Source organism: Mustela nivalis (genome assembly GCF_964662115.1).
Source record: "Mustela nivalis genome assembly, chromosome: 9".
NCBI lineage: Eukaryota > Metazoa > Chordata > Mammalia > Carnivora > Mustelidae > Mustela > Mustela nivalis.
Genome location: NC_139028.1, coordinates 109055255 through 109065857, shown reverse-complemented (window position 1 = coordinate 109065857; position 10603 = coordinate 109055255). Strand labels below are relative to the sequence as shown.

At 43.5% G+C, this 10603-nt stretch overlaps 1 protein-coding gene across 1 annotated transcript; it reads right to left on the bottom strand.

Annotated features, from left to right (window-relative positions):
* Positions 1-6289: 6289 nt before the first annotated feature.
* Positions 6290-7317, bottom strand: LOC309840409 (olfactory receptor 10V1-like; the record flags this gene model as incomplete). The annotated part of the gene is given in 2 exon segments (XM_082682455.1): positions 6290-7293; positions 7296-7317. Coding segments are annotated over 2 exon segments (1026 nt in total).
* Positions 7318-10603: the final 3286 nt, after the last annotated feature.

The window sequence follows — 10603 nt, the reverse complement described above, 5'->3', positions numbered from 1 at the left end:
TGCCATACTTGAGTTGGGACTCCATTTCTTTGGAGTCCAGATCTCTTACCACTATAGCCAGGGCCACAGATGTCTCTGAGTGACACAGCAGGCAATGTGGCAGTAGTTTATTCACGATTTCTCTCAATTCCATTCCTCTTTCTCTTTCTATTGCTTCTGCCTATTTTTCTTATTTTTTTAAAAATTTTACTTTATTTTTTCAATTTCCAAGATTCATTGTTTATGTACCACACCCAGTGCTCCACGCAATACACCCCCCCCTTAATACTCACCACCAGGCCCTCCCAACTCCCCTCCCCTCCAAAACCCTCAGTTTGTTTCTCATAGTCCACAGTCTCTCATGCTTCTTCTCCCCCTCTGATTTCCCCCAACTCACTTCTTCTCTCCTTCACCCAATGTCCTCTTGAGTTATTCTTTATGCCCTACAAATAAGTGAAACCATATGATAATTGACTCTCTCTGCTTGACTTATTTCACTCAGCATAATCTCTTCCAGTCCCATCCATGTTGCTACAAAAGTTGGGTATTCATCCTTTCTGATGGAGGCATAATACTCCACTGTATAAATGGACCATATCTTCTTTATCCATTTGTCTGTTGAAGGACATCTTGGCTCTTTCCATAGTTTGGCGATTGTGACCATTGCTACTATGAACGCTGGGGTACAGATGGCCCTTCTGTTCACTATGTCTGTAACCTTGGGGTAAATACCCAGTAGTGCAATTGCAGGGTCATAGGGTAGCTCTATTTTTAATTTCTTAAGGAATCCGAACACTGTTTTCCAAAGTGGCTACACCATCTTGCATTCCCACCAACAGTGTAAGAGGGTACCCCTTTCTCCGCATCCTCTCCAACACTTGTTTCTTGCTTGTTGATTTTGGTCATTCTAACTGGTATAAAGCTGGTATCTCAATACAGTTTTGATTTGACTTTCCCTGATGGCTAATGATAATGAACATTTTTTCATGTGTCTATTAGCCATTTCTATTATTTCTTCTTTGAATGAATTCCCCCAGGGAATCCATCAGGGAATAATCTTAATCTTTCGGTATCAGTTGTGCCCTGATTTGTGACCCAATATGTGGTCTATTCTGGAGAAAGCTTCATGTGTACTCGAGAAGAATCAGTATTCTGTTGTTTTATGGTGGGATGTTCTATATATATCTATGAGGTCCATCTGGTCCAATGTGTCATTCAAAGCTCTTGTTTCTTTATTGATTTTATGCTTAGATTATCTGTTTATTACTGAGAGTGTTGTGCTAAGATCCCCTACAATTAATGTATTCATATCAACATGACTCTTCATTTTGATTAACAGTTGCCTTATGTAGTTGGCTGCTCCTATATTGGGAGCATAAATATTTACAATTGTTAGGGAAATTAAAACTGGTTTATATATAGGGGTAGTATTGAATAGGGAAAAAGGATTACCTTGAAGCTTATATCTATATGTACACCACAACCTCCCACAGGCAATGTGCACCCCCGCCACCATCCCAGCGGTCGCCCAAGGCCCCCGCTTGTCTCTGCACCCCCATGCCACTAAAACAGCGAGCAATATTGGACTGGGTGAGCCCGAATCCTGGTGACGGCCATTGTCAGGACTGCTGTCTGGGGTCCACGCCTGCACCCGGTGCACTCACCCCCGTTGGAGGCGCATGGGCCGAGGGACCCAGAACTGAGACCACACCAGGCTCTCTCAGGCATGGGCAGAAGTATGCCCAGCCCAGCGGTGGTGCGAGCAGCGGAAAACCATGGACTCAGGGAACATGGACTGGAGCCCCATTGGGCTCTCTCTGGCATGGGTGGTCACCGGCGGTGACCGTCCTGGAACCATGGGTGTAGGCCCATGCCCATGACCGCCCGATTCCACTAGTTGCCCCTTAAGATCTTTTGCTCTTTTTGAGTGCTTTTAACCAGACTCCAAGTTAATGCTGTCCCCAATCACAGGGCCCTTTCGTTATGGGGGGTTATTTTCCAATGGGTCACTACTGGTGGTTCCCTCCCCCTTCTGTTTATCCTCCGATAACAGAGTGTTCCCACTCCACTTTACCTCTCCACTGATGTCTTCTGCCCCTGTTGAGATCCAGAAGTGTATAATCTTATATCTCAGGCTGATTTCATGGGTGTTCAGAGTGTTCTGATAGATACTTAGCTCACTTTAGGGGACCGGTTGAAACAGACTCTCCTACTTCTCTACCATCTTGCTCCTTCTCCGTGCTTACTTTTTCCTGCAACCCTAATGATGGTTTTCTCTTTCCCAAATTTAATGTGCCTTTGCCTTATAGGTATTAAATAAGTATCATTTTTAAGAAGCTACAGGGAGAAAAATCCACTTGACTCCTTGGCAAATGGCACCAGCCTTGAGTCATCTTCTTATCCTTTTTCTAGAATCAGACTCCAGGGACTTTGGAGTCATCCAATGATGTCTATGATCAATGTACCTCTTTCCCCCATGGTCTCTCCACATTCTCCAGTGATTCATTGAGTGCATCCATCTGATCCCAACTTTCAGTCAGTTCTTCCACAGGCAACCACAAACCACAGTAGGCATAGCTGGCAAATTATCTCTATGGGATGAGGAGAGTCAGTAAATCTTGCTGTTAATAGAGAAGCCCTTGAACTTCATCTTGACCAATATCTCACTTCTCTAGGAAGAGCAACCAGAGAGACACTATAGCAAACACTGCATGGCCCCAAAGATCATTTTCCTTGCTAAGGGTAAAGACCAGGAGTGGTGAGCTCTGAATTTCACTACAGACAAATCATAAAATCATTTGGCTTTTACTATTCTTTCCTAAAGTTTTTAATTTCTAGGTCAAACTTACCTGAGTAACAATCAAATCTTAAAATATACATACAAGGATTTGTGTTCAGTAACATCCATAAGTGAACAGGTTGTATTTTTCCAATTCGCTTGTGTGTTTTACTTTATAGCCTGTTTTCTGTTACAACAGATTCATTTCTTTCAGAGCTGAGGCGCTATCTAGCTTGTACCACTTGTACTCTAAATATCTGCTGTTGGTCGTTTACACAACCATTTCCCTAAGAGTGTTCACAGAAGACGATCTTGATCAGGTTAAGTTAATTAGGTGTGGAAGGAAGGAAGGAGAGAAGGAGAGAGAAAGAAGGAGAAAGAGAGAAAGAAAGAAAGAAAGAAAGCAGGAAGGAAGGGGAGAAGGGGGGGGAGGGGAGGGAAGGGGGAAGAGGAAGAAGGATGAAGGTTGATGTCCTCAATCACTCTCTTCCATCAGTTTGGTGAACAACAAGAAGAGGACTGGGGATCCACAGGGGCCCACCTAAACTTGAGTGACAGCCTGCCTGATATTTTTAGTTAAAAAAGGGAATGTTTTCTTAAATAACTACCTTCTATAAACTAGTTAGGCAGTAGGACCGTGGCATAGTTAGTTCTGGCTGTTAGAACAAAGTGGGTTGCTTCTAAACAACAGAAATTTATTTCTAACAATCCTGGAGGTGGGAAGTCTGACATCAGAGTGCCACATGGTGGGGTAAGGACCCACTTCCACACTCTCCTTATATCCTCACATGGTGGAGAGGGCTAGGGAGCTTTTGTGGGATTTCTGGTATAAGAGAGCTAATACTGTTCATGAGGGCTCCACTCTCATGACCTAATTACCTCCAAACAGTACCAAATACCATCACATCAGAGATTAGATTCAGTATATACATTTTTGAAGCAACACAAACATTCAGAGCATACTAGGCCACTTCCCTTGCATACCTAATGCCACTAGGAGTCTTTCCAGTAGGCTCAGACCGATGAGTAAATAAAATCAAATTAGAATATGATGACAGTATTTTGTGCTGTTCAAATCTAATTCCATCGGAACACCATTATGAAATTAGAGCATGCTGATGGATGTGTAATGAAAGAAAAGAAAACCAAATCATGTCCAAATCTTCTGTACTAAGCAAAAAACTTCTTGGCGCATTATTAATGCAGAATATATGCATTCCAACTCTTGGATAATAATAATAACCCAGAAATTCCTCTTCTCCAATTCCTAACCAGATCCTGGTTGAGTAAAATAGTGTTTGTGGAAAGACGTGCTGGCCAATCAGGCTCTAATAGTTTGGGTCTATTCCCCAAAATCAAGTTAGAAAATTTGAAAGATGCATCCTTTTTGACCATAATCATCCCTTCCAGAACTACTTTAAGTGACTTGAACACATCACACTATCAGTTTACATGGAGAATTAACCCTAGAAAATTCATTTCATATTTACTGTATGTTACAGTGGTTAAGGTCACAGTCTCTGGAGTTAAGATTGTGACAGCACTTACTAGCTGTATAATCTTGGGACAATTACTTAACCTCTCTGAGCCTCAGTTCTTTATGTGTAAAATATGGATAATAATGGTACATATCTTACAAGATATTGTAGGAATCAAGTGAGTTAACATGTACCAAGCACCTAAACAATGTCTGGCACATTATTCAGTGCTCAATAAATGATAGTTAGGGTTATTATTATAATTGCAGGTAGGTTACTAAATCTGGAATATTCTCCTTTGGAAGATTTTAGGAGAAGATTGTTTTACCTCTGAGATTTAACAAAAAAAAGTGTTAGATTTCTCCATATTTCTGCTATAAATTACCATATGAACTCTGAATTTTCCAACTGAATTGTATTTTATTCTTTTCCTTGGCTACTAGAAATCTCAGATACCTGTAGGTCACCACTGTAGAAACTGCAGAGAACACATGGTTTGCATTTCTACATAGAATTTTACTACTATATTCTCTATAATCCCACCTAAATTTTTCCTTTACCCCAATCTTCTTGCTTATGTGTTTTTAACATTTGTATCCAAGGTATTTTTAAGCTGCTTCACATCTTTTGTGGAAGCATATTGGAAACAGAATAAATAAAAAGTAGAGAAGTAATGTATTAATTCTAACAAACACCATTGCTATCAATAAAATATCTGTTGAATCTCCACACAAGCACAGCTGAAAATATTCAGATGCCCCAGGAATTCTTACCATCAGGATTCCATATCCCCTTCTTTCTCACATGCAAAACAATCAGATATGCGAGAGGCTGGTTTTTATCACCAAGTGCGCTTGAAACTTCTAGAGAGAATGGGATTCTTTTCTTTTGCTCTTATCAAGGAAGATGTCTTGGAAATACTTTTCCCTACTCTCAATCCTCCATCTGGTCCCTGCCACCAAGGCCCTGCTCATTGCCCACTATGGCTTGGGGTTCGCCTGTGACAGTCACAGGACCCACCTGCTGTGATGAGGAACCACTGACTCAACTGCTTTGGGAAGGGCTGATAGGATCAGCAAGAAGGCAGGAATTGAACAAGTTAGTAAAAGCCGTTCAAGGGCAAGGGACAGAGGACATACATACATACGATCGTGGCTTCTTCTGTACTTTCCTATTATATTTTCACACATCCATATTCTCACCTGTCTGTCCCTCCAACCCCCTTGAGGTAGGAAGCCTGTAGATATCACCATCCTCTCTTTTACGCAAAGGAAATGTTAGGACTCAAGTTTATAGTTGGACCTTAAGGCTAAGTATGCAGCACTTACCAGAAAATACGAAAAAAGACTAAGCCATTTCATCTATTCCAAGGGGCCTTAGAGACTTATTATAAAGGCAATGCCAAAACATATAAAACTTAGTTATAGGGGTGCCTGCCTTCAGCTCAGGTCATGATCCCAGGGTCCCTCGCCCTCTCCTACTCCCCCTGCGCCCTCCTCTCTCTCACTGTCTCTCCCTCTGTCAAATAAATAAATAAAATCTTTAAAAAAGAAAAGAAAAGAAACTTGGTTATATAAAAAGAAGTGTGATTTAGTGAAAAGAGAAAGATCACTGTTGAAGGGGTGGCCAGACAAACAATAAAGTTTGTGGGACTTTAAAGTGGGACTAGACAGTGGCATTAGACAGTGGGACTAGAGCAGCTAAAGAGAAAGGTCAAAAGACGATTGGATACGTGAACGCATTGGCTCTGCGTACTGTCGGGGATGCAGGCTCTTAGGTAACAGGACAGCATCCATTATATGAACTGCTATCATGTCTCTATGTGTCCATTCATCCATCCTTTTCCTCACTGACACTCCTGTGCAGTCCTTATTCTAAGCTGTACGGTGAGAGAGGAGGCTGGCTAGGCAGGCAGGGCCAATCCAGGGCTTCCTCACTGGAATCCATGAAAAAGCAGAGGAATTTGCAGTGATAAGCATTTCACAGACTAAGATAGTCAATGGACACGTTTATCTCTCCACTCCTTCCTTTTTGCTTCGGAGCTTCTTGTCCTTCAGATCATGCTGCTCCTCCTGGTTTGGGCAATATTTTTTCTAGCAAGGAATATTTCTGGTTTCCTGAACCAGCACATTCTTGCCGAAAGTCTTCTTACTGCGTCAGTCACCTCTTGATTCCTTATGCTGTAGATCAAGGGGTTTAGCAATGGTGAAAAAAAGGTGTAGACAACAGACACTGCCCGGCCCTCTTCTGGAGAGTAGCTGGACCTGGGGCGAAGGTAGATAAGAGTGCAGCTCCCATACTGCAGGAGAACCACGATGAGGTGGGAGGAACAGGTGGAGAAAGCCCGATGCTTTCCCTTAGCTGAATTCATCCTCAGGAGGGTGGCCACGATGCAGCTGTAGGAGAGGCAGATAAGGAGGAAGGGGACAGCCACGGCGGCCACACCAATGGCATAGACAACCGCCTCATATACATGGGTGTCTGCACAGGCCAGGCGCATGACTGCAGGCATGTCACAGAAGAAGTGGTAGATCTCATTGCGGCCACAGAATGGAAGGCGGCAGTTCAGAATGGTCAAAGGCAGTGACAACAGGAATCCCAGCCCCAGAGAACCTAAAGTCATCTGCCCACAGAGCTGCCAATTCACGATGAGCTTGTAATGCAGTGGGTGACAGATGGCCACGTACCTGTCGTAGGCCATGACAGCAAGCAAGACACAGTCAGACCCTCCAAGAAGGACGAAGAAGAACATCTGGGTCCCACAGGCCGGGAGGGAGATAAGCATCTGCCCCATGGAAAGGACGCTAGCGAGAGTCAGGGGAGCAATGTTGGTAGAGTAGCCAATTTCCAGCATGGCCAGAACAAAAAGGAAGAAATACATTGGGGTATGGAGGGAGTGATCTCTCCAGATGGTGAGCCCAATGGTGATGTTTCCAACAAGACTTCCTAAGAACAACAGCAAGAGGGCCACAAATATGAGGCGAGCCACTGCTGGGTCCGTTGAGAAAGGGTGGAAGTGGAAGTAGACCACTCCTGTCTGGTTTTCCTCTTCCATTTACCTGGTATGAGGAAAGAAGTCATGGGAAAAGTGACTGTCCTTGTCTTGAGCCTGGAACCTGCCCAGCCACGTTAAAAACACTGTCTGCAATCGTTGAGTACTTATCCTCAAGGCTTCCTTTGGAATCTAGTTCATGTTACCTCGCCTGGCTTGGGCTTACTCTACTAGCTGTGTGGCCTTGGAGAAGTTACAGACTTCACCACTCTCCTTCTAAATATGAGGAGAGCAGAACATCCACCTCTGAGGTGTGACAATTAAATGAGATTCTGTGTCTGAAAGTACCAAGCCTAGTGCACCCAGTAGGTTCACAATGGGGTTTCCTGTTTTCCTATTTCCATTCCTTCCTTGATCTACATATGAACACTCCTGATCATTCACATGTCTGTTTAGTACTCTGATTATCCAGTTACCACAACAGCAACTTAAAAATACATATTTAGGGGGGCACCTGGGTGGCTCAGTGGGTTAAGCCTCTGCATTTGGCTCAGGTCATGATCCCAGGGTCCTGGGATCAAGCCCTGCATCGGGCTCTCTGCTCAGCGGGGAGCCTTCTTCCTTCTCTCTCTCTCTCTCTCTCTGCCTGCCTCTCTGCCTACTTGTGATCTCTCTCTGTGTCAAATAAATAAATAAAATCTTTAAAAAAATACATATTTAGGGGCATGTGGGTGGCTCAGTTGGCTAAGCAGCTGCCTTCAGCTCAGGTTATGATGGTGGGGTCCTGGGATGGAGCCCTGTGTCAGGCTCCCTGCTCAGCGGGGATCCCGCTTCTCCCTTTCCCTCTGTTGTACCCCCTGCCTGTGCTCTCTCTCAAGTAAATAAATAAAGAGTTAAAAATTTCATATTTATACAAAGAGTATATGATTCTCAGGTCAAACCTAGAAGGCAGGCAATACAGGTGTTACTTTTGGTCAATAGAAATGTGGATCAGGGTGCCTGGGTGGCTCAATGGGCTAAAGCCTCTGCCTTTGGCTCAGGTCATGATCTCAGGGTCCTGGGATCGAGCCCCACATTGGACTCTCTGCTCAGCAGGAAGCCTGCTTCCTCCTCTCTCTCTGCTTGCCTCTCTGCCTACTTGTGATCTCTGTCTGCCAAATAAATAAATAAAATCTTTTAGAAAGAAAGAAAGAGAGAGAGAGAGAGAGAGAGAGAGAGAGAAAGAAAGAAAGAAAGAAAGAAAGAAAGAAAGAAAGAAAGAAAGAAAGAAAGAAAGAAAGAAAGAAAGAAAGAGAAAGAGATGTGGACCTGGAAGCCCAGATGAGTTAACTAGTTCACACAGCTACCCTCCCCAGTTAGGACTTTGTGATTGTATTTTTCCCTTCAACATTCATCATCCAATTTGTTTTGTTTTGTTTACCAAATGTGAACCCTACTCTTATTCTGTCTTCTTGCATCGGTCCACCTGAGTTTTTATGGTCTACCCTGGATAAGGTTTAATGCCCTCCTATGGGGTTCACCCTCCGGCCAACCCAACTTTTCATACTTTTAGATCCATCCCCCACCTTTTTTTTTTTAAGATTTTAGATATTTCATTGAGAGAGAGAGAGAGAGAAAGCACAAGTAGGGAGGAGGGACAGAAGGAGAGGGAGAAGCCGACTCCCTGCTAAGCAGGGGGCTCTACTTGGGGCTCGGTCCTAGGACCCTGAGATCATGACCTGAGCCAAAGGCAGACACTTAACTGACTGAGCCACCCAGGCACCCCTAAACCCATCCCTCTTGAACACTTTTAAAATCATATTACTGCACCTTGACACTAAGCTTAAAAAGCAAAAGAACCTCAGTTTTTTCAATTATACCTCAATAAAGCTGAAGAAAAAAAAAAGCAAAGGAGCCTCTTATTCTTACAGTATCATGTACAATTATGAGAGGCTGAGTCACAAAATATTTTTATAAGTATAATGAGCATGACTCATGGGGTGGGATGGAAGTTCAGGAAATCACCCCATGAACATGCCCCACGGCTCCATCTCACCACTCATATCTTGACTCCAAGTCACTAGGTCCTTAACATGACCTTTAAATTGCAGTGAGTCTGAATTTGCTGCAAGGTAGGCTTGCATATGCATACAAGTATTTTCTGGTGTTTGTGGAATTCTCGATTACATTCCAATGGCCAAAGCTACGGAGCTCTCCTTGTATTGATCTTCTTGGCCAGGCCAAGCCAAAAATACTGCTCTGCTAAATTACAGGGGTGGGACAAAAATGGCAAAATAATTTTTTTGTGTTTTTTAACACGTGAGCCAGGTTTTAATATTATGTTTTCTTTGGGTTTGGATCTTAAGGATAATCCTCAGTACTGTCGACAATATGGAGAAATGAGCCCTGCCACGCTCGCTGATGGAGGAGTGAAAGTTTCGAGACTTTGGGACAATGTCCTAACGTGAAAATATTGGTGATACAATACTACACAGAAAACGAAATTTTAAAAAGTTACAATCTCTGCACCACAGAAGAAATCCAGTCTTTGAGTGATGAGTCTGAAAGATATCTTTCCTGTTTTATATTCTCCAAAATCCTATAATAAACATCAAAACTCATCATCTTAATTACAAGCTTACAACACGATAAAAAAAGAGACAAGCAGTATTGCCTTCAAACTGCAGAGGACAATATTTTGCAAATCTCTAGAGCAAAGTGAAGGATTTTTACAGAATCTTTCTTCAGGGAGAGTATCTGCCTCATCACGATGGACCACCACAGTTTTGGGAAGAAAAGTGTCATCGCACGAATGCACTCAGTCCTTCTTCCAAGTCACTTGGAGTCGGTCATCCCCAGTATGAACGTGAAGGAAGTCTGTTGCTCCAGCCAGCCTGCTTTCCTTAAATGCCCACATAGAACAGGCCCAGCACATCAGCAATTCCCGGGAAACAGCCCCACCGAAGGAAGGTACCCAGAGCACCACGCACAGCCTCGGGAGGGCTGATGTGCAAACTTGAAACTGGCTCCTCTCACTCAGTGCATAGACCACCCACCCCCTCACTCTCCACTGTTCATTCTTGAGTCATCGGTGTACGCGCCTGTCCCCTTGGCCACACAACACACGTGGCAGCTTCTATATTTCGTCCTTACGCGCACACTCACACACGATTTGCCAAAGACAGACACAACTCAACTTTTTAAAAAGTAGGTAAGCCAGACCAACAAAAGCCAGATATCCTGAATCACAGCCGGGAAAACTGAAAAAAGGAGTAAGATGAAAATAGTAGCCAGTATCATGGGGTGCCTGCTGATGTCTCCTGCATTAGAAATGAGCATGACTGGGGCACCTGGGTGGCTCAGTCAGTTAAGCATCTGCCTTCGGTTCAGGTCATG